Raw genomic sequence first — 26979 nt, forward strand, 5'->3', positions numbered from 1 at the left:
GGCCAGAAAAAATCACCTGGAAAGTATTCCAGGATAATGTTGAGAATTTTCTTGGCAACTAGCACCAAACTACATTCAGCTAGTTGATAAACTTCTTACAGTATACAGGAACATGAATCACAAATTAAACTTAACTACAATGAGCCGTGGTGGCACAGTGGTTAGAATGCCAGCAGTTTGGCAGTTCGATTCTCACTGGCTGAGCCTTCCATCCTTCCGAGGTCAGTAAAATGAGAACCCAGATTGTTGAGGGCAATATGCTGACTCTGTAAATCACTTCGAGAGAGCTGTAAAGCACTGTGAAGTAGTTTATAAGTCTAAGCACTATTGCTATAATAGTTTTATCAGTGGGGTTTTTTTAATTGTAATTTTTTGTTTGCTTTTTTATGGTATGCTGCCCACAGTCATGAATCTGTGAGGTGTTTGGCTATATAAATATAAAAGATAGATGATATATGGATAGATGATAGGTAAAATGATAGATAGATAGATAGATAGATAGATAGATAGATAGATAGATAGATAGAGTAGATGATACACACAAACACAAACACACACATACACAAACATACATCACATACATAGATATATAGAGGGAGAGAGAGGGAGAAAAGCAAGCATATCTCTGATGATCTTCCATTCTCCTGGTTTCTTCCAGTCCAACCAAATCTAAAACAGAGCAGAATGCAAAAAATTTTACTGAACTTTCTAGATTGGAAATTATGGATGGCCAAACTGCCTGAAGACAACAAAAAGCAATACTAACCTTCTACTACCCTGTTTCCCCAACAATATGGCCTCCCCCAATAGGAAGTCCCAGCATGTTTTATAGGCATGAAATGAAATTAAGCCCCTCCCCCCAAATTAAGGCCTATATTAAAACATGTGAAATGGGGGGGGGGAATGGTGGGGGGCGGCCTTGCCGTTAGGAAGTACTTTTGTTGTACACCTGGATATGGTGCTGCCTGTGTTGACCCCGATACGAAGTGCCCTACCAACGCCGAGGTCAACATCCAAGCTGTCGCCGCCTGCCTGAAGATGCAAGGGTGGGGGAATTAAGTCACCCCTGAAAAGACGGCCTAGCCATTTTTGGGGGCTCAAAAAAAAAAATAAGACCCAGCCTTATTATATGAGAAACATGGTATCTAGCAATAAGGTGAGCTGAAATTTTTCAAAAGAAATTTCAAAAACATCCTATGGAAAAGATAACACAAGCAAAGCATTTTTAAAGACCCTGGAAAATTGAAAGACAGCTATCTAAATACTGCATGCTATTTTGTTTTTTTACCCACAAAATCTAGTAGCTCTTTTATAAAGTTACACAAAATTCAGAGGAGGCAGTCCTGCAACAATGAGTGGCTATGGTTATAAAGCAGCTGCTCATTTTAAACGATGCACCCTCTTAAATCTTTGGATTCTGTTAGTTTTATCTGGAAGTGATAAACAGAGGAGGTTATTATAGTTTCCATAGGAAAAAGACTAAATGGAGGTAGATAAAAGTTGTCCCCCTATTTGCTTTGAAGCAGAGGGGAAATAAATATTATGAGAATGGATTGCATTGATTTTAAGGAACTCAAGATAAACACTTCATTTGGAAGGCAGGAACTGAAACAAAATTAATAGGTGTTTTGAAAAAAGTTTTAAGAATATTAAAAGCAAACAAGGAAAGAAACTGTTAGTTTTAGATGCTTGCTGCCCATTTAACTCTCACAATTAAAGATATTAAAATACTAATTGAGAGTGAATGAATGGAGGGAATGGAAGATAAAATAAGAATAATTGACTCTCAGAGTATTTGAAGTCAGTAGCCACAAAACCAAGTTGCATTTGTCTTTTTGTGTTTTGAAGTTGACTTCTGGCAATTGCCTGGACATATCTCTGCTGTTTTCTTGGCAAGATTTCAGAAGTGAGTTGCCATTGTCTCCTTCCTGGGGCTGGAAGATTGTGACTGCTCAAGGTCATTCATATGGCTTTGTGCCTAAGATAGGATTAAAATTTATGGCCTTCCAGTTTCTACCCTGGTACTTCAACCAAATTGGTTCACAAAATAAGCTACAGCCTGTATTATATTTTGTTAAGTTGCAACTTCATTGAGATATATTGAAGAGATAGGATTTACTCCTGTCAGGAAGCATCTTATAAATTGCCCTAAAATAGTAATATTCTTTCAATTTAGCCTCGACAGAGAAAATGAGATAATTCTGCAACCATATATTTTGGTGAACCCCATAGAAGATGGATAGGATCCATATGCTCTTGATAAAACAGCACACAGTATGGACTGTAGTTATATATAACTTACATGACAAGATGACAGGGCAATTCTCTTCCCCCAGTGTGTTTCAACATCTGTTGAACAACAGATCAGCAGAAGGAAAATAAGGGTGGATGCTGGTTTTAAGGGAAAGAAATCTAAACAGCTTATCTATTTTTTTTCATTAAAACAAACAAACAAACAAACAAAAAGGCTGGGAGGTTCTCTTCTGTCCATGGTGTTCCTCTGATATCTTCCACACTTTTCTTTTTTCAAATGTTGGAGCACCAAAGCTATAGAGAAAAGGTTCTCCACAGGCCAGCTGGAGAGACACCACATGAATTTTTCCCCTGTGATGAGAAATTTGATCTTTCCAAAAAACATCTATGTGTATAGAATCAAATGACTCAAGGGAACATGGGAGAAATCCAGTAGTATAAATAACTAGAATAGCACTTAATCATGGAAAACTAGACTTGAAATTTACTAATATGTTCAACAGAGTTCATTACATGTTTTTGTGTATATTTGTCACACTCCCCAAAAGCTGCCCACATAAGCAGGAGACTTGAAAGTTGTTCTTATGCTTTCAGAATGCTCTTTTAAAGTTTTTCACATTACTACTTAAAGAAGGGGGAAGGGAGTGTTAAATGATCCAGAGCTCCTGTCTTGCAGCCATTAAATGATGAACAAGCTAAAATACATTTGGTGTGAGCTGCATTACGAGCTGTGGTCCTTCTAGTCATTTTTCTTTTAATTGCATCATCTTTCATATCACTTTGAAATATTTCAAATGCAGGCTGAGAGCCTGTCTTTCCAAACAAATGAGACCAAAAAAAAAAAAAGATGAAGAAAGGAAATTGCAGTATAATGGAACAGATGGCTTGCAGCCATACCACTATGGGTTGTGTGATCTCATCAGAGCAAATATGTTAAGCTGCCTTGAATTTGGTTAGCACTAGAAGAGGGAATCTCTGAAGGAAGTTATGGGGAAATGTGGTGGTGGCATCTTGGTAGGTGGCAGCTTTTATTTGAGAATCAGGATTTAATTAAACATTCCCATGAACTGCTAGAGAGCGCTTGTCCATGGGAGGTTCCAAATGAGATGTCGTTGTTTCCTGAAGTTAGGCAAAAGTGCTTTATGGCACAGCAGAACTTGTGACCTCCCTATTCTGGTCAGATTACAAAGCCAATCTTTTTTCTTGTCCTCTCCTCTCCAATAGCTGGTCTTATTTTTCCCCCTTCCCATTTCCTGCCTGTGTAAATATAGGGAGATATTAAAGCAGGAATGTCAAACATGTCCACTGACCATTTAAACAAAGATCTACTCATAGCTCTGGAGGTCTACTGACTCCATGGAACTATTTCTCCTGCTGCTTCAGCTGAATGTTTCCTAAAGAGCAAAACTTTCAAGATGGATTTGCAACGGAGTAGAACAAGGTTAAACATGCCATGTATCTGTTCACATCGCATCACATCACACTGGTCCCTAGTGCTAGCTTTACTAACTTTGCTTTCTGAAACTCCTCCCTGGACAAAACCTATCCTTGTTTACCTGTGAAAACATGGCAGCCCACTGATGTTTCAATGTTCACCTTAGCTTCTTTTCTATCCATTGTTCAACATCTAGTGTGGGAAAGGGGCAGTTATCAGAATACAAATGATACAGTTATGATTTATTGCAATTTATTATCATATGTTATTTTGGTATGTTGTGCAGTCAGCCAGATGTTCAGACTGTATTTGGCATTTTTATCCATCAAGTCCTTCCCAAGAACCTGGGATAGGCAGATATTGTTCTTATTTTTACATATTTGTCCACCAACAATCTTGGATTCTCATTTTATTCCATGAGACACGATCCATAGTATGAGCAATGTGTGACCATTGTTTATTGTACTAAAAATATTATGTCCTTTCTGTTCTTTTTCTGGTTTTACTTGTGCATCATCCAGAGTCCTACAGATTGGGATGGAATGCAAAATTATAGTGTATTTCTCAATCCTGGTAAAGAAAAGAAAGCAATAGTATTTTTATGATGGTGGTTGGGTCACTTAAGGATGAAGGCCCTAATGTACCTGTAATTTCTTTGAGGAAACTGCCTACCATCCATCTGCTCTCATGTGTCTTTCTTGAATGTCATTTCTTGCCATTAGCAAAATAGCAATAAGGGAGTGGATAATGTGAATAAAATCTTAAGAATATTTTTTATCTGTGAAGTAATAGTGAATATGCAATTGCAAAATGCTTACCACTCAATCTGCATTCTGCTACTCATGCTCTTTAGATATTCCTGGCTGGTTTAGCCAATACCTGTTATAACAATTCTATGGTCTCCTAAGGGTAGCATCTTAGGGACTATTGAATGCATTGGAATTGCTCTCTGTATAGAAGAAAAATCCATGTCACAATATCAATATGAGCTCCTCCTGGTAGTAAACACTCTGATGCTGAGGATATCAAAAAAGAAGGGACTCCCTAACTGATGAAGTAACACTGTCAAGACCTTGTCCCAGTGTCTGGATGATGGGGTGGGGGGATGGATTGTGGGTACTAGGAACGCCCATTCTTGATAACTTTCTAACCCTGGTCCATAATGGAGATGCACTCCATTTTAGAATGGGAGTCTTCTTGGACTCTTCAGTTTCTGGTCAAGGAGAGGTTGTCAGCTATGGCCAGGAAAACCTTTGTATAGGTCCAGTTTCTAGGATGGTTATGTCTTTCCCTGGACTGAGACATCTTCCTTACAGTCACTCATGTCATGATTAACTTGGGCTTACTGTATTTTACATGAGATTAATATTGAAGCCCACCAAGCTTTATTTTTGCCTGGAACGGACGGGCCACAATGGCCTTCAACTTGTTCACTCCTATGTGCCCACTTGCTGAAAATCAATGGTTTCCAAGTAACTCTGATGGATAAGTTTTGTTGAACCTTTACAACACTAGCTGGCAGCTCTGTCACCTTCAGATCTGATAATCATCCTCTCAACCTCTTTATCCATGTCATTAACACAAATGTTGAATAACAAAGGTCTCAGGACAAAACCCTGTTGTGTTTCACTCAATTTCAAAATAATATCAGAATAACATGGTTGGAAGGGGCCTTGGGAGGTCTTCTAATCCAACCCTTTGCTCAAGCAGGAAACACCATTTCAGACGAATGGTTGTCCAATCTCTTCTTAAAAACCTCCAATATTGGAGCTCCTACAACTTCTGAAGGCAAGTCATTCCACTGATTAATTGTTCTGTGAGGAAATTTCTCCTTGGTTCTAGGCTGCTTCTCTCCTTGATTAATTTCCACCATTGCTTCTTGACCTGAATAGGTTGATCTCCTCTTCTTTAGATAGATACTGCTATCACATCTCGCCTAGTCCTTCTTATCATTAGACTAGATATACCCAGTTCCTACAACCATTCTTCATGTTTTAGCCTTTAGTCCCCTAATCATCTTTGTTGCTCCCCTCTGCACTCTTTCTAGACACTCAAACTTCAGGTATTTAAGATTATTTCCAAACTGATGCAGCATCATTTCTGATTACTCTGACTAGGATCATAGTGCAAATTAGGAATCCATTTATGATGGATTTATCTAACCCTTATTTATAATATTATCAATAGGACTATTGTGAGAAACACCTATTCTGTGAGTAGCTGCTACTAGGGCAATGGATCTCTCCAAGATAAGAGCTTTTAGGTATTAAATGGTTCCTACATATCCTTACATATATAATATAAAATGAGGAAAATGAAAACAAAGAACGTACCCATTTGTTCTGAAGAACAACAATCTGTAAATTCTGTTGCTATGTGAACATTCTTTCTTTCCTCTCACTATTGAAAGACATAACATAATTGCTGTATTACAATTCCACTGCTGTCATTCGTTATTAAAAATAAGACACCACGCTTTTTTATATAACTGGTGGTAAAACTTTATTATTCAAGTTTAGATGTAACAGACATCTTTTGCTGCCTGAAGAATTGTTTGCATAAGAAATACACCAGGAACACGGTTGTGAATAGAAACAAACATGCAATATGAAGACTGGGGTGGGAGGGGGATTGGGAATAGGGAGACAGGGAAGCAGAAACAGAAAACACAAACGAAAGCAAAATACTGTTCTATTATATAAGATAGAGCAGTGATGAGCATTTTAGATTCAGTCCTACATTAAAAAAAAATATTCTTGAAAATATTTGAAACTTCCATTGTTGAATATTGCTACCATATTACATTAAAATCAGCAATATTTTGAGATGGGCTTACTCCAGCAAATCAGAATATACTTAGAAAAGGAGAGAAGCATTCATACCATGAATCTAGTGGGAGCAGAATATTTTAGGTATCAGAATAGAATAAGGAGAATAGGATGAAGTATTTATGGAGTACTTATGCCATGGGCACAATCTACTGAAAGTCTGCTAGTTCATCCTCGTTCAGTTTCAATTCAATTTAATGAGGCTCGTAGTCAAATGGTGTATTTTTGTGTAGTATTTCAATTAGTGCTATGGAGAAATTTGTAACTTGGCTTTTCTGTTTGAAGTGCCGTATCTTTGTAATCTCTGGTATTTATGGAAAGATAAGGCCAGCAGACTGTAACAATGGGTTGCGATAGCTGAGAACACAAAGTTTTCTTGACAATTTTGCATTTAAGCATAGATAGGTTTAGTATGTGTCAGGGGATCAGTGCTTCTGATTTTTAGGTAATTTACCTCGGCCAGATAGGCTCTCCCCCTCTCTGCAGTTATTACCCTAGTTATCTCCTTGAAAGTGGTTATTAAATTATCTTGCATATAATCCTTTTAATTGTTAGAAGAAAATTATGGATACAATGTTTCCTATGGTATATTTAGAACCCTGCATATCAAAGTGATCTTCTAGGGCAGAGGTCTCCAAACTTGGCAACTTTAAGACTTGTGGACTTCAACTCCCAGCATAGCTGGCTGAAGACTTCTGGGAATTGAAGTCCACAAGTCTTAAAGTCGTCAAGTATGGAGTACCTGTTCTAGGGAAAGAAAAGACCCTTTGTAAGCAAAAGAAGCCTTTTCCAACCTTGAATGAGGTTTTGAGAGCTTTAGTTCTAACTCATCTATAGGGAACCAGATTCATGAAAGAACCTGTTCAAGAGTCTAAATCCTATAAATCAGAATAGAAACTGCGCTGAAGAAGATCGATGCTTCACCTCAGGAAAAATTGAAAGAATGAATCCTTTTCAAACTGGACAAGATATGTCCCATTGATAGGAAATGAGCAAATATCCAAAATCTTTGATGGGAAATGAGCAAATAACCAGAATCTTTGGCGTATCAATAATTAAAACTGGATATAACCAGGTGTATGAAATCCAGATAAAACAACCTCTTGGGGAAAAAGGTGGGAGGTATGGGAATGAGATTTGTTTAGTTGGCACTACACTTAAATGGTATTATCTCTTGCTCTGTCTTTTCTCTCTTGATGTGTGTTTGTGTGTCTGTATGAATAAGAATCATACTGGGCTTAGTTGTTTCCTCCAATATCTATAAAGTCCTTGGAATCACTTTCTCTGCATACTTAGAGCTCATCAAACATCTTATTAGTCCAAATATTTATTTTAATTTTTGGCTGACAAAGTGACAGCTGCTATCATTCCACTGTTTAGACAAGAAAACGGGTTGTGGCAAAGGGAAAAAAAAGAATTTCCATTAATTGGGTAACTCTTGGGGAAAATATGTCCACTTTTAAGTTTTTATTTTGCATTTTTATTCAGAGGTTAAACGTGCAATATTTGGTCAATTGAAGCAGCTAGTTGGAATCATAATTACCAAGATCAAATATGCAAAATGTAGTGTTGAACCTTTTTTGTCCTTTATATATTTCAAATTATTCTATAGGGTATAATTTGTCCAATGTGGATGGTCACTTTTAGTCTCTCAACTATAGACCATGTTTAATGGCAATAGCAAACTAAGCATAAAACTGTGCAGAAGGTCATTATCATAACTATTGTCCATGGAGCTTGGTTTCATAAAAGATACAGGAGTGACAATCCAGCCTATTATTTTCGATAACTTATAGATCTTCTAAAGCAAAATAAGAACATTATTGGTTCTCCCTATCATTTTCAATGAATAGGATGCTTCTGTCATTGCCATCCATTTCTGAACTATTTTTTCCACAATGAGACCCTAACTGAGGCATTAATTAGGTTCAAAGAAACAGAAATGAAACTTAGCTATGATAGCAATTATATAATCATAGGATTGGAAGGGACCTGGGAGATATTCTAATCCAACCCCCTGCCCAAGGCAGGATACTTTATACTATCCCAGACAAATGGTTGTCCAGTCTTTTCTTGAAAGCCTCCAGGGCTGGGAAGCAGCAGTTCCATTGATTAATCTTTCCCACTGTCAGGAAATTTCTCCTTAGTTCCAGGCTGGATTTCTTGTTGACGAGCTTCCACCCATTGCTTCTTGGCCTTACTTTGCTCTGGAAGATTCCGGGACTTCCTAGAACAGTTTTCATACAACACGGAGGATGTAATGAGAAGAAAAGGAAGGGAAAATCTACTTGCATAAAGCATGAGAATTGGTTAGCTAAAATAAGGAGATAACATGTCTGTAGCGTTGTTGTTTTTTCCCAGTACTGCAAAACAAAACTTTTCTAAAGCATAACTCTACATAATATATTGGAGGGAATGTGGGTAAAAAAAGAAAGTGTTTGTGAGTAGAAATACTGTGTAGAAAAAAAATCTATCAGTTTAGACAGGTTGGATTGGGCTATTTAATATTTTAATTTAAAAAACAGACAAAGGTTATGCATTACAACAGACATATTGTTCCATCTACAATAACAAATCTATTTTTGTGCAAAAGCATCTGGAGCATTTTAGATGGTAGCAGCATTTCAAACTGCCCTATTCTGCATCCAGCATTAGTAGCCCACTGTTAAGATAAGCAATATAAAAGATCTTAGATTCTATTCAGCTCCCCAAGAGTTTTCACTTTTAAACAGCTTCTCTTTCAGGAGTAATTCCATGGGTGACAAATTAAATCCATAGCTGGAAGAGATCATTTTAGGACAGCCAAAATCATTCTAGGACAGCCAAAATAGAAGTATAGGTAAAATATAGATAGCCTAATATGCTACTTAACGTTAAGTATTTTTTTTTAAAAAATAGCTGAAATGGAATTTCAATTTTGTCAGCGCCTTTGCAATATTTCACTAGGAAAAATGCAATGTGCAATGTATTTTTTTTAACAATTAAAATACTAATAGCATGTATTCCTTGTATGTTCATTAAGATAAATCTGGGAACATTTTAAATGGCAACTGAACAGGGGGGCGTACTGAAGAGGTCATCCTGCAGTAGGCCACCATTAGCAAGCTGCCACCCTTCTTAATGAAAAGTCCTGAGTGGACTGTAGTTATGTGCTATTTTCTTTGAAGGGAATGCATATTTTTTAGTCTTTTTTAAAAAATGCCTTAAAATGCTCATTTCATTTCCTATTATGCATTCAATTTATCTTTAAGTAATTTCCCCTCCCCCTTTTTGTGATTCAGCTTAATTTGGGGCATTTTAATTTTTGGCTCACAACCTAATTGATTTCTATTGTTAATGAGACAAGAGCAAATTGGGGGGGAAAGAATGTATTTCAAATCCTGCCACTGCCATATGGATTGGAGAAGAAAAATGATACCTATTTCAAGATTCTAAAGTAGATGATTTTCAGAAAGAATGTAGAATGCCATTCTTTCTGGACTGTGAATATAAGCAACATTACTCTTCCTTGAAATGCAACCCACTGTCTGTCTTGTGGCCTTTTAGTGGTCTAATAATCCTAGATAGACACTAAAATTGTAGAACAACTTTAGCGTCTGAAATATTGTTTTACGTAATTGACAGGACATATTGACATATTGAAGGCAATATGCAGTTATAGTTGAAAAAAGGGTACCAGAGAATCCTTAGCCTTGGTATCAAATAATAGACTCACTTTAATTAAGTGGAGAAATTACTTTCATCACAGGTTCCCTATGTAGGCTCTAAAAAACTGCCAAGGTCAGCCAGATCTTTGGAGACCAGCTATAGGAATGTCACTCAGGCAGATTGAGGTTTCCTGCTGCTTGCTTTCAATATAAATTTTAGAGGCAAAGTCATGGGTAATCACTATCATCATGGGGTTTGCAATTCACGGCAGGTCAAATTGCCATCTACGTTTTGCAAACTATGGATAATACCAGTTGGTAGTGGTATGTTGTGAAGGCCTTATTTTTGTTTTCCAAAAGGTGGTTGAAAGGAACCAGATGGATCCCAATAATTTACCGTTTATAATGGTCACACTTGGTACAATCCTATGCAGGAATTTATGTCACTGTGTTCAGTGAAGCTTTTATTCCTTAGTACATACATTAAAAACAATACACTTAGCAGTTGCATTTAGGAGGCTTATTGGGAAGTTAAATTGAGATAAGAGTTAAACAAGGCCCCATTTACTTTCTACAAATTGAACCCCTAGCAAATAAGTGCTAGTTTAATTCTTCTTAAGATTCTAGTCTTGTAACTCTAAACTGGGGTGACTTCTCTCCACTTTATCTTGCCAAATAAATTTAAATGCTCATTTTGTAGACTAGGAAATGATTGGTCTAAATCATTTTAATTGGGAATAATAGCATGTAAGTGGGCTCAAAAGAAGGACCTTCCACATAAGTTCCTATCTTGGAAATCGAGCCTGGAAATCCCTAGAAAAAAAATCAAAGGGAGGGAGGGAGGGAGGGAGGGAGGGAGAGAGGGGGTGGGTGGGTGGGAAAGAAGAATGGAATATCAGACATTTGAATCTTCATTTGCAGTGACATTTAGGAACCAATTATACTCCACAACCGTAAGAGACTAAGACCGTGCAATGCAAAAAAAAAAAAAAAATAAAGCCCCAGCCGCAACAAAACGAGAAAACATGAAGCGACGGTGTAATATGGTAAAAATGGAGTGCAATGCTAGTACAGAATGCAATTAAAAACTTGTGTGCCAAGGAGTCAGGTGGCACCTCTTGACATAATCTCTGAAATGTTTCAGCTGAAACATAGACAAAGCAATAAAAAGAGGATATATGTTTATCATTTTAAGCATAACAATGTGAGTTAAGAGCTTAAGAATACAAAAAGTACTTGGAATGAATAGTGCTACTCTTTTTCTTCCTCCTAAGTAGGCATAAAAATATTTTCATTTCCTTCTTCGTCTTCGTCGTCTTCTTCTTCTCCCCCAAATATCATTATTATCAACAAAGTTCATTCATTTCATGTTACCGTTTACAATTTTAATGCACACACACACGCGCACAAATCAAAGATACCTACTGCAATAGAAAGTTGCTTCATTACCTTGTTTGCTACATTTGCAAATGTAAACAGAGCGAGGCTGAGCCAGCGCTGAATCTTATGCATGATGGAATATCTTTGTTGCATACGTACACTGTAGAAAATAATTATTCAATATGTCAGGCACCATTATTTGAAATGTAATACATTAATATTTACTAGAAAAATAAGTTTTTTTCCTATTTGTTCTCCCAACTTCTTAAATGAAATAAGTTAATCTGACAGTACATCCAGTAGCTTGTAATATCTCTTGTATATCCCTTTAAAAAAATAAGAACAACAACAACAACAACAACAACAACAAGAGGACTGCCTGGGCCAAGATAATGAAATTGAATCGAAATCCACCCTTTGTAGATTTTTGCAACATTTGTGAAGGTTTGTCTAACAGCACCTTGAACCAACGACTGAATATTTAGTTATTTAGCCCTATTTCCCTGAGCAGTTATGCTGAGGAGCTTTCCCTTCATGGAATAATTTTACAAAAGGTTTATTATTATTATTATTATTATTATTATCATTATCATCGTCATTATTATCTTTCTCTCAAAAATATTAAAAATAAGATTGGCCATGAAGGCAAACACTACCAAAAGCCGGAGTTAAGCCTGGTGAAGCAATTGACCACTGCATATAAACAATCTTAAGGACTTCTGGGAAAAGTCAGTCCCATACTCTACCTGAAGCAAAATTGAGAGAAGAGTTAGTCAAACATTAATACTATGAATGTTAAGTCCATAAAGTAGCTTTCGTATAAGACAGAGAGAGAGAGAGAAATCAGAAAACAGAGTACTTTTCCTATATTTTGGCCAAAGCATCTTACATCCACTATCTCCTGAGACGTAGTTTGCAATCCCCAGATTTACTTGTGAGCTGAATTTCAATGAATCTCTCTTACAAAAGGGCTTTCTCACCACCTTTAAAACTTAAGAAGCAGCCTGGAAAGAAGGTCTTCTTGGCATAAAAGGTCATGTTCTGAGACTCCCATCTTTCCTGAGAATTTGTTATTTACTTGATTTCAGAGTGAAAGGGAAGGAACAGCTGTGGTTGAGAATGAATGTTCCTGGTCTTCAACCTATTTTAAGCAATGCTCCTGCTGCTCTAGATTTCAAAAAGATTGAAGGGCTCTGTTGTAGGGATCCAACAACAGCTACCCACTGGCTTAGCACAAGAGACAACTGGGAAACAAAACAGAATAAAACCAAACCAAACCAAACAAAAGCCTCCAGATTGTAGAAATGCTCTCCTGCCTCCAGACTCTAGAAATGCTGTTGCAGGAGGATGTTCTAATAAGGCCAAAGTGAACCCAAATGGAGAAAAAAAAATACTACTAGATTTCTGGGCATCAGTTTATTTAACAAGTCCATTTCACTATACAATGTGCATATGTGTACTGTACACCTGCTTCAGCATTATACATCTTTGCATTCTAGCCAGTTATGTTTCTTGTACAAGAACAAAAGCGTTATTTGCCTGGTTAAGTTTTGCAAAGAGACCTTCCCTGATATAGTGTCTTTTGTATAGATTTTTTTTCTTTCTTATTTATAATTTTTTTGTTTTTTGCAGGATGGGTCCCGAGTGATTTATTCTTTACCCCTCCCCCATTCCAGCTGCCATCCTTTTTTATTATTTAATAATTATTCTTAAGAACTTTTAGTTTGCTTGTATGAAGCAAAAGGAGGGAAGAATAAAAGATTGTATATTGGATAAGGCATGCTTGCTATATGAAGTGCTTAAGACATTACAAGCTATTGAATTCCCATCAAGGAAACCTATTTCTGTTTAATTGTGCTAAGTGCTAAGGTTTTTTATTTATTTATTTATTTATTTATTTATTTTATTTAATTTTACTCTTTCGGTTTGCCATTCGTTTCTGCTTGTGCATTGTTCTTATGTAGGCCCCTCTGGATGTGAGTGGTGAAGTCATACTTGTCCGTGCAAAAATATTGGCATATGCTGCATTGAAAAGGTCCACTGTCACCATGGCAACTCATATGCAAGGCATACATCACTTCATCCAGAAAGACAATGCCACAGTGCACACACTTGGTTGATAGATCATCTTGAGTACTTCGGTCAACTTTCTCGCTTTTAACTACATTCAAGGAACCTTCATTTTTTACATTTGATGCTGTCTTAGCTTTCTCCTTAGAGGCACCATTTGCAGTCGCCCCAGGTCTGGAATGTTTTATCGCCAAATCTAGAGGAATGTCATTGTCAGATCCAACAGCTGAAAAATGAGGAGGCAGATTAAAGGTGGGATAAGGCACATAGTTTTGGCAAGGATTTGGTAGGCCAGGCACATGACTCAAGTAGTGTGGATTCCCAGGAACGGACAGCTTATATTTACTCCAGAATCTCAGCCAATCAGCTTCACTTTGAAACTCATTGTGTACAAATGGAAGTCCAAAAAGTGGGTACTGGTACTTCTCAATAGGGCTTCCAGGTGGTGAATAGTTTAGGTGTTTAGCAGGTCTCATGTATTTTTCTATTGGGCTGCCTCTCTCTGAGCTTCCTTTTCCTTCTGATATGGAGGAACTATTGCCTGGGTCTCCAGAACTTTCCTGAGGACTTTTTATCTGAATGTGCAAAGGTTGCATCCTTTTATGAATATCCAGAGATTGGCCGACCAGTATTGACTGAGGAGCGGAATGGCTTTTAGTCAATGAACCCTGGGCTTCATATTTACTTAGGCTGGGAAGCTGGATTTCTCTCTGATGACCTTCTGTTAAATGATCCTCTGACCTCCTATCTAATGGGCTGCCGTTGACTTGTTCCTCGCTGTTCCCTCTCTGTTGTTTGTTTAGCTGCTCAGCCTGAAGTGCCTCTGGGTTAAGGCGTTTTCTTGTCCGTCTCCTAATGATCTGCTCACCGTTGTTCTGCTTAATGATGTTTAAAGGCCTGGGAGTCTGCATATAAAACACAATAACATCATCAATAAAAGAGCAATGCTAAGCAAAGCTTTGCAAAACTGTTCATGCAAATCCCTTGATATACTTAAGAGTTCAGTCCAGTCTAATCAAGCCATCCAGGGGAACTGTTTTAAGAAGGGCTTTGATTGGAAGGAAGATGCAAGGGCAGTGAAGCACAGGAAGCTGACTCCCTAATTTTGAATGATTAAAACATTCCACGTGTGGGGTTTCGATTCCCTCTAGTTGGCATCGAAGTGAATGTCATGATCTTCATATAACAACCTTGAAAGTGATAAGGCACCATCAGTGCTGTCTTTGGAAGATAAAAGTCACGATCAGTTTCACATGGGTATCAAGGAAGTCTTTAAGCTATAATTTCACAGATTGGATGCTTTATGAAACCCTCAAGGTTGTAATGGAAGGAAATGTGTAAGAAAGAGGAAGGAGAAACCTATGGACATCTGACTCATTGGTCAATTGTATAGTTCCTTCAATTAGAACAATTTATGTTTCTTTGTCCTTCTTCATATCTCCTGCCATATTTAATTATAACAATTTTCATTTATTTATAACCATTTTCAGGCCATGATCAACTTGAAAAGCAATCTACAAAAGGATTAAGAGCGTAATCAATGAACTCTGTAACAGCTTGAGTTAATAAAATATGCTAATATGAAAATAAAACCCACTTTGCTCAGCTTTTCTTTTATCTCCTGATCTGCCTCCTTCATCCACCTTTGCCTTTGTTAAGTTAATTTATACGATAATTAATTTGTGCTCCTAATCACCTATCTCTGCTTGCTAAGCTGAATTCAATTAAAAATTGCCAATCAAAAAAAAAAAAAACTTATGATTTAGATGCAAGATAAGAAATGGTCATCTGTGCAGAGCCCAACATGGGATACATAACTGTGACATTATCAGATTCTTTGGCAACAGCCTACACACACAAAAAAAATCATTCTTTCGTAACTATGATTCTCCAAGTCCTCTTTAGCAGGATTTATTGATAAACAAAACAGATTTTCAAGAAGCCTGGTGACTGAACTCTCTTCAAATTAAACCTAATATATTCCTTTGTACATTACAACAGAAACTTTCTGATTCTTTTCCTGACAGATGTCCGTAAGACTCCACAGCTGGCTATTTACATAACGTTCTCTTGAATCCCTTATCAGTCTAGGAAACAATTCTTACAGATATGAAGGAGACTTTGCTGCCCATCTGCAGAATCACATTTGCATAATATACTATGCACTGGGACATTTGAGAGAGAAAGGAAGGTGTTTTGTGTAAATGCACAGGCAATCACACTCAAAGATGCACAGTCATAATAAGCATCCTGTTCTCATGATTTTCCTTATCATAGTCTCTGAATGGAGTAGCAAATTTTCACATTAGAGGAAGAAAGATGTCATGATTAATATGACAACAACTCCAAGGATTATCTGGCTATAGGAAAAATCTTGCCTGGTTTTCTGTATTTACAGAAAATGATTGGCGAACGCTCAAGACCCAGTCCTGCAAAAGATTATCTGAGGCTTAGTAAACAAAGCTATTATTTTGCTGCTGTTATGATAAAAAGAATAACAGAATAACAGAGTTGGAAGGGACTTTGGAGACCTTCTAGTCCAACCCCCTGCTCAAGCACTAAACCCTCCTACTCCTAATGGGAAGAGGCAAGGGTAGAAGATGAACTGGAACGTTCTGGTTCTCTGTATATGAGTCTCCTGCAAATTGAGACAAAAGGTCATCCATGGTTGCACCAGGCTCATGTAATCACCTTTTGCAACCAGATTCCCCTAACAGCCGTGTTATTAACAATTGCAGTGTTTCACTTAATAACTGTGGCAAGAAAAGTCACAAAAATGGGACAAAACTCACTTAATAACTGAAAAAAAAGGAAAAATAGCAACTTAGCAGGCAAGCTTGCCAGGTAAGGAGTGGGTGGAGAAGGTTCCATGTGGGCAGGGCAGCCTTGTGTTATTGCGCAGCCTGGATTAATTTCTTTGGGGGGGTGCTCTGGGGGTGACATTTCTCTGTGGACCACCAAAATTTTCTCGTGGACCACCAGTGGGCCGCGGCCCACCAGTTGACGACCACTGGTTTAAAGCACACTTCATATCAGAATTGTGAAAAATCTCCAAAGAAAAATGACCCTGAAAATTTAGGCATTTCTCTTTTTTTCTCTTCCCCAATCCCTGGTTCAGTAAACGTAGCTGGGAACAATGAATGAATGAATGAATGAATGAATAAAAACTTGGACAGATATGTAGCTATTATGTACTCAACCTACAGAAAGAGAGTCTGAAAAAGCCTTTGCCTCTCCAGTGACATCATGACATTCCCACCCTGCCCCTGGCATCTTCAGTAACCTCAGGAACTCCCTCCCCAGCAGAAACATGTTGTGCTAAGAACGGTTGACCAATGTCAACGGCTACAGAAGTCAATACCTGGGGGCAGCACATTGAAAGCCCAGGGAAGAAGTAAACACATGCTCCTTATGAAAAGTATTGTTTGCTCGATTCTCTCTAGGCAAGATGATAACGTGGCAATGTGGTAACATTCATATTAACATTCAAGTCTGAAATCCATGAATGTGAATAAAGGATGCTTCCAAAGTTGCCAAAGTTTGTTTCCGTTTCTACGGCAGGGATTTGCTGCTCTCATTTTTCCTTGGCACCCCAGTCATGACTCCATAATCAGGTCCAAAACCTGCCTACGCACATCACAGAAGAGATTTGGGAGGGAATCCTGATACTCAGAAAGAATGGGGCGGCCCATTGCATGAGGCAAAATAGAAAAAAAGGCAGTAGCAGTTGAACCTTTGATTTGTATTGTTTATTTTTTTCTGAAAGTAAACTGTTTGTTGTTGCTGTTCAGTTGCTAAGTTGTTTCAGAACCCATGAACCACAGCATGTCCCCCCCCCCCCATCTTCCACTGTTTCCCAGAGTCCTTTCCCTATTTATTCATCTATTGGATATACATTCTTAATACTTTTTAAATGAAGAACCCTTGAGTGTTCAGGTTTAATTACATAGACTTTTTTTCCTACTGCTGACTCTATAGTAAACTTAATGTTTATCAACACTTTCACCCTTTGCTTGGGTAAAATTAAACTCATTAAACATTCATGTGCATCAAATAGAAATTTAGTAGCTTGTTTCAAGCCTAGTATAAAAAATGGTTTTTACCTTAGCTCTGTATTCACAAAAATAAATGTAGCTCCAACTTATTACCAATTAGCACTGGCATTAATAATTGATTTCTTTTGAACCAGCTTTTTTTTAAAAAATCCCTACGTGCCATTCATAGCAAACTGCAAGGATGCCAAAATAATGACACATGAGTGATGATGTCATCACACAAATAAATGACTCATGGAGTCATAACATTTGTCATAAGTATGTAAATCACAGTGTTTGGGTGATAATGTTGTCATTTGTTTCTTTGCCTCCTCCAACTGAGGCCCGTGCCAAAGAAAATTATTCTAGTAGTTATTAGTAATTCTATATTTTTTACCACAGCAAAAGAAAAAAAAAACCTTGTGCACACTTAAAAGCATTATAAAAAGTAACTTTCAATTGACAAGCAAAACTTTGTCGCACTAAGTTAGCCATCTTTACATGTTGCAGGTCCCATCTATTAGGGAAAAAGTTCTAGAATAAAGAATAAAGACCTTCTCAGTAGTAGCTCCCTCCCTATGGAATATTATTCCCTGTAGATAAGATTGGTCCCTACCTTGTTAGTTTTCCAGAAGACTCTGAAGTTATGGTTCCATCTACAGGCCTAGGGACCCTAAGCTGATTTAGACCCAATCAAGTGGTTGGTTGTTGCCAATATAGGGGAAGTGGGATCACATGGCTTTTATGCTTCTGATTTTTTTGATTTTTTTAAAAAAAATATCTGGAGTCACTGTGTGAGTTCGACAGCCATATAAATTTGTTTAATGAATAAAACCTTCTGGCCCCGTTCAAACAAAGAAACAAACAAAAAGTATTTATGATAAATCAAAATATAAATGAGCTGTGTGCTCTTATCTTTGTTTTATTTGGCTCTTTTTTCCCTTTACATGTTGCAGTCCAACTCATTTGAAGTTAATTAGATATAATTTTCCATTTTAGCTAATGTATGACATAGTAGCACAACTGAAATAAGCCAAGACTTTTTAAAAATAAATGAATGGAACCTTCATGAAGTGTGAAAACTAGTAAAAAACTGAATATTGATCCATAGATTACTTTAGGCCAGTTTTTCTCAGTTGCTAAGGCTGAGAAACGCCAGTTTAAGCCAGCTAATAGCTGAAGATTCCTATGAATTCAACCATATCATTTACCCAAGAATCAGATCTATTTAAATCAGAAACAGAAAACTTCCTGAAGCTTTTCCTGATTTTAAGCCAGGGCTCAGATCCATTAACATAATGATGATAATGATGGCATAATGATGCCTCAGCAGCAACCAAACTCAGACTGGCTAATTCAATATATGGCTGCAAAAATAGGCTGACATAAATTGAAGATCAGCACAGACCGTCTAAATTTGCAGAGTGGTTTCATGAAAATAAACGTAGGGCTAAGAAGGAAATAAATCTTGCAAAGTCTTGGTACTATTTGGATGTTTAATCAGAACGGAGGCACCAATATACACCAAAAGATATACCCTGTTTTAGAATATCACACTTTATATCATTCCTGTTCATCTTGGAGGTAGCTATTTACAATGTATGCCAAGGTAGTTAATCCCCAGGATAAATACACTCCTTAGCAAAACCAAGCCAAAAACCTGGTCAGTATAATGTTACTTCTTCTCCTCTGTCAGACCACCTGGGAGATTGATTGATTGACTACTTTCAAGTCAGTGTCACTCTTAGCAACCATACAGATAAATTCTATCAATAATGCTCTGAGATTATCTTTATACCTTGGGTGTCCTTTTGGGGATTATCCTGGGGGTATACAACCTTGGCATACATTCCCGGGGTCCTTCACTCAACTCTCTCAGGAAATACATAACCCTAGGACTTCTGGTTTGGGTCTCTTCAGCGACAGTCCGAAATCCGTGATCTTGCATGGTTTCAATCTGTAGCTCGCTGCTGGAGCGCCCCGATCCTTTGGATTCGGTGCTGAAGCCACCCTGTAGAGGTGGTGAAGAGGGGGGAGATTGCTAGCTAAGTGGAGGAGAGCCGCATCTCTCCTCCTTGGCTGATCTAAACTCCCTTCCCCGAAGGAGGTTGCAGCAGTGGTTAAAAATGACCACCTCAAAGAAGAACCCGACTGGATAAGATTGGGCAGGACGAAGACAAAGATGAAAGCAGGACAGACCAGGCTAAACAACAGAGAACATCTAAGCAAGGTACCCTGAATCTAAAAGTACCTAGAGGGATACTCCTGAAAGAAGATCTTTAAGTGGCGAAGGAGAGAGAAAAGGAGGTTAAAACCCCCTTTTTTTACCTTTATATTGACAATTACAAATGGTATGGAAAGAAATTTATATTAATCTATTTTGACACTAATAGGCAACCTTAAGCTGAAATCTAAGTGTCAAAAGGAGAATAAAGATTTTTTCTTGGTCATTTTAAAGCCCTAAAAAGGAAAAAAAGTGGAGGCAAAAGGGTGGGACTTGGAATAATGGAAAAATGGAGTGCCACCTGGAAAAATAAAGAGGATTAACAGTGAAACTTTGAAAAGACCCCCGAGGATACATTGTAACTGAAATCTTATTAAAAGATACAGTAACCCACGGAAAGGAAAAGTAACGGAAAGAAACAAGAAGGAACAGACTGGGATCATTTAGTGATTTTTTAAAAAAGTTGTTTGCCATTGGGGTTTTTTTTTCTTTTTCTGTTTTTACTTAAAGTCAATTGGGTGGTTGTTCAAAAGTGTTTAAAATGCCATCATTCCTGGAGGAATTGAAGATGAGTCTTAAAAAACAGAAAGAAGATGCAGAAAGGGGAGGAAGATCCTTCGGCTTTGTATTTGAATTTTTTGAAATGGAGATTCTGAATTATAAAAAGCAAAAGGAAAAGCTTCAAGAGCAAGAAGAAGGGTGGGACAAAGAAGAAGCCATTTTCAATGATGAAATAATGCAAAGTGGGTAATAAGGGGAAAAAAGAGGAAAGGAGTTAAAAGTTTGAGATTAAAGGAACAGCCAAAAAGAAAAATAGTCTGAAAAAGAAGTATAACAGCAAGGAGAAGCAGAAAAGAAAACTACAGAAAGCAAAATTAGAGAGAAAGGTATAAAAAAGGGATGAGGAAAAGAAGGGAAAGATAGAAAGGGAAAGAACTTATGAGGGACAAAAACAGGAAATAAAGAAAAAGGGGAAATGTACTAGGATTAAAGGTATTTGCTCAGCTAGAAAACACAGAGACAATGGTTAAGTTAAAAGTGAGGATTCTGCAAAGGTACAAAAGATAGTGTTGTGACAGTAGAATAGTGTAATGAGTTAGAAATGAAATAAGTAAATAATCTATGAGATAAAACTATTGTTATGTAATGGTATGTTTATTTATAATTAATGCAATAATAAAGAAGAGAGGGAAACATTGAAATTGTTTCTAAAGATTGATAAAATATTGAAAAGAAATGTGAAAGATTTATAAGGAAATTTAAACCAGTTATTAGAATGAATTTGAATAATTATTTTGCTTAGTAATAGTAAATAATTTATAAGATAAAACTGTTTAACTAATGAAGAATTGTTCTCAATTGTTCTCAAAGATTGATAGATATTGAAAAGAAACATGAAAGATTTACAAGGTTCATACCAGTACTAGAATTATTTTGAATAACTATTTTGTTTACTAATGTTTACTATATATATATATATATATATATATATATATATATATATATATATATATATATATATATATATTTTGTTTCATATTATATATATATATATATATATATATATATATATATTATATATATATATATATATATTTCTATGTTTTTAGAAATTTTCTTTTTACATTTTCAAGGGGAACTACCATGCAGAGTCTGAATGATAAGATTTACATGATATCAAATAGATATTAGAAATTTGAATGTTATAATTTTAGAATGCACAAATTCAATATTTAATGAGATTTCATATGAAAATAACAATAAGATTTAAAGATGTTGCACTTCGATTGGCAATCATAGGGGGAATTTTGTTTCTTAAGAATGTTGGAAGAGAACATATGAAATTGTAAACAAGACAGACGAAAGTATAAGTATAATGAATGAAAAGATACAGAAATTTAGGTAACAAAAATACAATTGATTAAGAAGAAAATGAGATAATCATAAAAGAAAATTAAGAGAAGTAAAGGGAGAAATAGTGAGGAGTTGGAAAAAGAGTAATAAGATATAAAGTTGAATACATAAGGTGAATATGCATATGAAATTGTGTCTGTATGGAAATGTGATAACCCGGAACGATGCTGTACTCGAATAAGATGTTTTATTTGTTTTGTTAAAACTCAATAAAGCTTTATTTTTAAAAAAGGAAATACATAACCCTCCACCCACCATGATAAGGAGTTCAGCAAGACTTGGGGGTTTTCTGGGAATAGAGGGAGAAAACAATTAGTCTTCAATTCATGCATATTTATTTTGTTCCTTGTATGATTCCTTTCTCTTAGAAACATAAGAAGTTGTCTTATATTACAGTTAGAATATTTTTCCTTTTAATCTTAGTACTTTCTATATGACTGGTTGGCTGCTTCTAGGTTTCAAATCAATCTGGAGATGCTAGGAACTGAATGTCCTGAATGGAGATTCTCAGTCATCCAGGTCATGGTTGTCCCAAAGGTGCTTTTTCAAGAGGCAACTGGACTTTCTGGTTGTTGTTTTTTTTTGAAGACTTCTTATCCAAGAGAGCTGAAGAAGCTTCTTGAATAAGAAGCGAAATGTCTTCAAAGAAAAACCCAAAAGTCCAGTTGCCTCTTGAAAAAGCATCTTTGAAACTATGAACTGAAGTTGTCATAAGTTCAAGCTGCACTACCAGCTTCTCTGTCATGAGAAGGAAGGGATCTAGAAATGTTCTTTTTCAACATAATTCTGTGCACTTCTTGTGTGAAAGAAGGAAATAGCTCCATTTTTATTCTTTATTTTGTCTCAAAGTAAATACATGCCTCGTTGGGCATCTCCAACACTGACTCCCCTCTCTATGGCATATCAGCATCTTCCATAATGAATCACATCTGATTCTGGAGTGACCACACTGAAGAAAATGTGCAGTTAGGAAATTAACCACAGCTGCCCAACTTCAGCTGAGTTGCTGAAAACCTTTCCAATATAAAACAAGCAAGTTCTTCCTACCGAATGAAGCTTCTGGTAGAGACCACACGCATTGCAGACATATCCTCCATTTGCGTTCTTTCGCCAGAGTGAGGTCTTTGTGGTCAGGCAATTGGCACAAAAAACACCCGAGCCTCTACGTCTCTAAAATTGGGGATGGAAAAAAGAAAGGAAAAAAAAAGAAGTCAAAGGTTAGTCACGTGATCTGTAAATATGACAAATGTACACAACAGTTTTCTATTTAGCTTGCTAGTATAAAATCACACTGCACTGCACACAATGCTGATTTTCATCTCAGTTTGCCCTGCAGTAATGGATCAAGTGTGCAAAACACAAATACTTTTGTTTTCCTCTGAAGTTTTAATTTAATAAACTATTGAATTTGTGCCTTTTGATGAATAGATTTGGTGCGCTGAATTTTAAGATTTTTTTGAGAGTTGCTCTTAGGTATCTCCCCCCCCCTCCCAATTTTGAGTTATTTTAATGGTGTGATCATTAACAATACACCTAAAACATAAATAAAAATCTTTACAATTAATTTCAGTTTTCATGTAGCCTTATTTCTGTTCTTAGAAAGTCTATCTCTTTAACAAGACGCAAAGTGTTAAATTACAGGCTAACATAATTATAAAAATCACATATGCTGCTTTTTATTTCCTAAAGCTCACTGAAAAGCATGGCTCAAATTCAGTACTATGAAGGTGTATATAAAGCTCTAACTTTGGTGATAAAACAACATGATGTTGTCTCATCACCAGATGGCGTAAAGCATACTTTTAGGAATGCAAAGTGAACATAAATGAGGATGTGACTGAATCCCACAGCTTTCTTAATCTCACAACCGAGAAATATGTTAGATTTCTTCTATCCTATAAAGATATCATTCATTCTAGTGAAGAGGGTTTCACAGAAGAACCCAGCAAAATAAAGCATTACATGCTGACTTTATAGACATAACTGTTAATAATTATGATGTGGTTATTTCTCCCTCTTTTAAGGAAAGCATACCTTTTCAGTATAAACATTTATTAAGAGTTCTTCATTTTGTACAACTGTGGAAGGTGAACCATTTCAGCAAAAAAGCTTAAACTGATTTTGTTCTAAATTAAAAAATTACTAACCTTATAAATCAAAATTTCAAGGTTTCCTCAAATTTAAGTAATTCGTTTAATTTTACTCCATACTGTAGGGAAGGAATGCTGGTGCCAAGAAAGTACAATGGTTATAATTGTACTCTGATACATTTCAAATGGAAAGCTTTTTGCAGACATAATTTTGGCTTGGAGCATGGAACACTTTCTTGGCATAGAAAGGGCATTTGATTCATCGGGTGTTTCGCAATGTATCACTAAAAAGACCTGGTGATCAGCCAGTTCCCTATAGGGTAATTTTTCCATCCAGATGTAAGCGCTATCAGAGGCCCTCGTCAGCTAAACTAATTATGATCTTGCATTTGCTGATGGCTGCTTGCTTCTAATGTTTAGCTTCCCCATTAATCCACTATACGGCAAAAACATAGGAAACACACAGGATTAAAGGCTGGTAACCTCGACGGCTATAAAATTCTAACATAAGTGCAACATTGTAGAAAGATTGGGGAAACATTTTCAGTAAGAATTGAAGTCAGACCAACAATTGCCCTTTTAAACCACAAATATAGTTTCATTAGATAGCAAAATCAAGAATGCTAAAGGAATAATCAATTCTTCTGTGTCTGCCGCTAAGCTCAATACCACTTAATCAAAACTATAATTATATCTCACTCTTTCACCTAAATCTCAAGTGCAACTAGACTTGATCTGTATAGAACAATCGTAAGTAACTTCAGATTTATGTTTAACATGGTCAGTTTATTTGTTTAAATACATAAAATGCACTCCCTGAGCCACAATAATATAGTATGCATGCTAACCTAATAGTCTACTGCTGGTCAGTGAGTTTGCCTAACAAGTATCTAAAGTCCTTTTAAAAATAACTCTGCAGGCTAGTTTATCCACAAAAAAGCTCAGCTGATTGCCAAAATACTTTCTTTGGAGATCAATAAACTTTTAGTTAAATGAGATTACAGTTATGCATGCAATGAGATCTAACTCTTTTGCATGGCCATCTTTTGAATCTGCTTGAAAAACATATCAGTCTGTTCTAAAAGTTCTTAGAAATGGTATATACAAGCAGAGGCACGCTGAACAGGGTGTATACCAAGTGTGAGTTTTTCCATGCTTGACAAGTTTGATGGGTGATGGTTATTTGGCAGATTTTTTTTTTAGAGACCAGATAATTGTTTTTAACAAACAAGTACTCATCTGGAGTTGACAATTTACAGTTTTCGACTATATGTTGTGCACACATACTTGTAAATAAAGGGACAGGGCATTAATTATGTAATTGTGGCTACCCCCTTAATTTTCTGAAAACTCATCTGTCTTTTCTCATGCATTTCCCCCAATTATACTTTAATATCTCATTGGAGCATAAGTTGAATTTTAGTCTTGATTATAAACAAAGGAAGCATGAATATTTATTGTTTTGGATATATGCATTTTTTTAAAAAAAGATGTAAAATTTAAAGAAATAATTATACCCAGAGGAGGTGCACTTATTTTATATAATAAGCATGGAGCTAGGATCTAGTTCAACTGGGATGAGTGAATGAATGGATGAATATCAGATTTATGCTTTAGAAATATATACACATGAAATGTTAAATTCAACTTTTTGGTAGAACTGACAACTGCTATAATCCAAATCATCATGATGTAAACTTTCTCCTGTGACTGTAAGTAATCTTACTTGATTATTTGAAACATTATGTAAAAATAGTCAGACATGGAAATTATTATGATTTTTTTGTCTGCTAAAGAAATGGAAATAATCTCCTAAACTAGAAGTGGGGGGAGGGAGAAATCTAGCCATACATTTCTTCTTGCTACACAGAGGATGGATTGTTGTGGAACTCATTATGTTAACCCAGTCATGAATACAGAAAGGATGTAATATTAATAAAGGATAAGTGGATGCTATTTATTAATTTTTAAAATTACTTGTTGGAAAGCAAGATAAATCAGAAAGCATATTGTTCATTTAGAAATATTAACTGTATTTGAGCTGGTTTGTTGTACGTCAAATAGTTATTTTGAATAAAATACTGGTCAAGCTAAAGAATAATATTCTAATTTTGAATGATTACAAGTTACAAGTACTCACGTGTGATGTGGTGACAAGTAAAAATATATTTAACCTATAATGTGGTTTTCCTTAAATGGAGGTTGTTCAGATATGCTGAACATCAATTCCCAGAATTTTCAGGCAGTGTCATCAAATTTTTGGTTGGGAATTCTAGAAGTACATCTGGAGGGCACCTGGTTATAGAAGGCTGTTAGGGTTGCCTTGGTTATATCATACATAAAGTAGTTTTAGCTCCAAATACGCTTTACTGCTCGACTGTTTGCTTTAGCTGTCAGCATTCAATTAGCCAAAGCCAACGGCTTTGTAAGTAGATACCAAAACCTCTTTAATGTAAAAAAGAAAAGAAAAGAAACACAAAACTCTATTCCTGCTGAAATTGTGCATTCCTATGCAAGGATGTGGGCAGTGCAATTATTCAGTGATTGAGATGCAGGGCTTGTCAGCTCAAAAACCAACAGTCTAGGTTTGAGACCCGACTGTCGCACAACAGATTGATCATCTGTCTTCACCTAGCTCTTGCTCATCTAGCAGTTTGAAAGCATGCAAATGCAAGTAGATAAATAGATACCACTTTGGTGGGGAGGAAACAGCACTCTGTGACATCATGCTGGCCACATGACTGTAGAAATGTGTTCTGACAGTGCTGGCTCAACAACCTTGAAATGGAGAAATGAGCCCCCTATAGTCAGCAATGATTAGATGACTAAAATCTGCAGGGATTTCTTCCCTTTTTTCCCCTTCCCTTCCCTTTCCTTCCTGTCCCTTCTATGAGGATGTGAAATGTGCTATTAACCATAGTTTACATGTCCATGTACAATTTCTTTTTTTGTTCTTTTTTGTTACTCTTTTTTGTTCAAGGTAACCCTAAGCTCATATCCTAGATTAGATAAAACAGCTATTTGAAAACTTGCCAGAGTGAAGTATGTTATGGAAGATAGTCCAATACAATTCATGTTTAGAAATATATAAACAAAAATCTGTA

General features: G+C 36.4%; 1 protein-coding gene across 12 annotated transcripts in view; it reads right to left on the reverse strand.

The window, feature by feature from the left end:
• Positions 1–11329: 11329 nt before the first annotated feature.
• The window catches only part of TRPS1 (transcriptional repressor GATA binding 1), a 269041-nt gene continuing 253391 nt past the window's right edge, over positions 11330–26979 (reverse strand). For all 12 annotated transcript variants that reach the window (XM_087931637.1, XM_026703574.2, XM_026703578.2 and 9 more), the window contains 2 exons: positions 22833–22955; positions 11330–14518 (listed from right to left, as the gene is read on the reverse strand). In XM_087931637.1, coding sequence (XP_087787763.1) covers positions 13457–14518; positions 22833–22955 — 1185 coding nt within the window. In that variant the 3' untranslated portion in view covers positions 11330–13456. The remainder of the gene's footprint in view (positions 14519–22832; positions 22956–26979) is intronic.

Source organism: Pseudonaja textilis, chromosome 3, assembly GCF_049901715.1.
Source record: "Pseudonaja textilis isolate UNSWEBS1 chromosome 3, rPseTex1.2, whole genome shotgun sequence".
NCBI classification, from domain to species: Eukaryota; Metazoa; Chordata; class Lepidosauria; order Squamata; family Elapidae; genus Pseudonaja; species Pseudonaja textilis.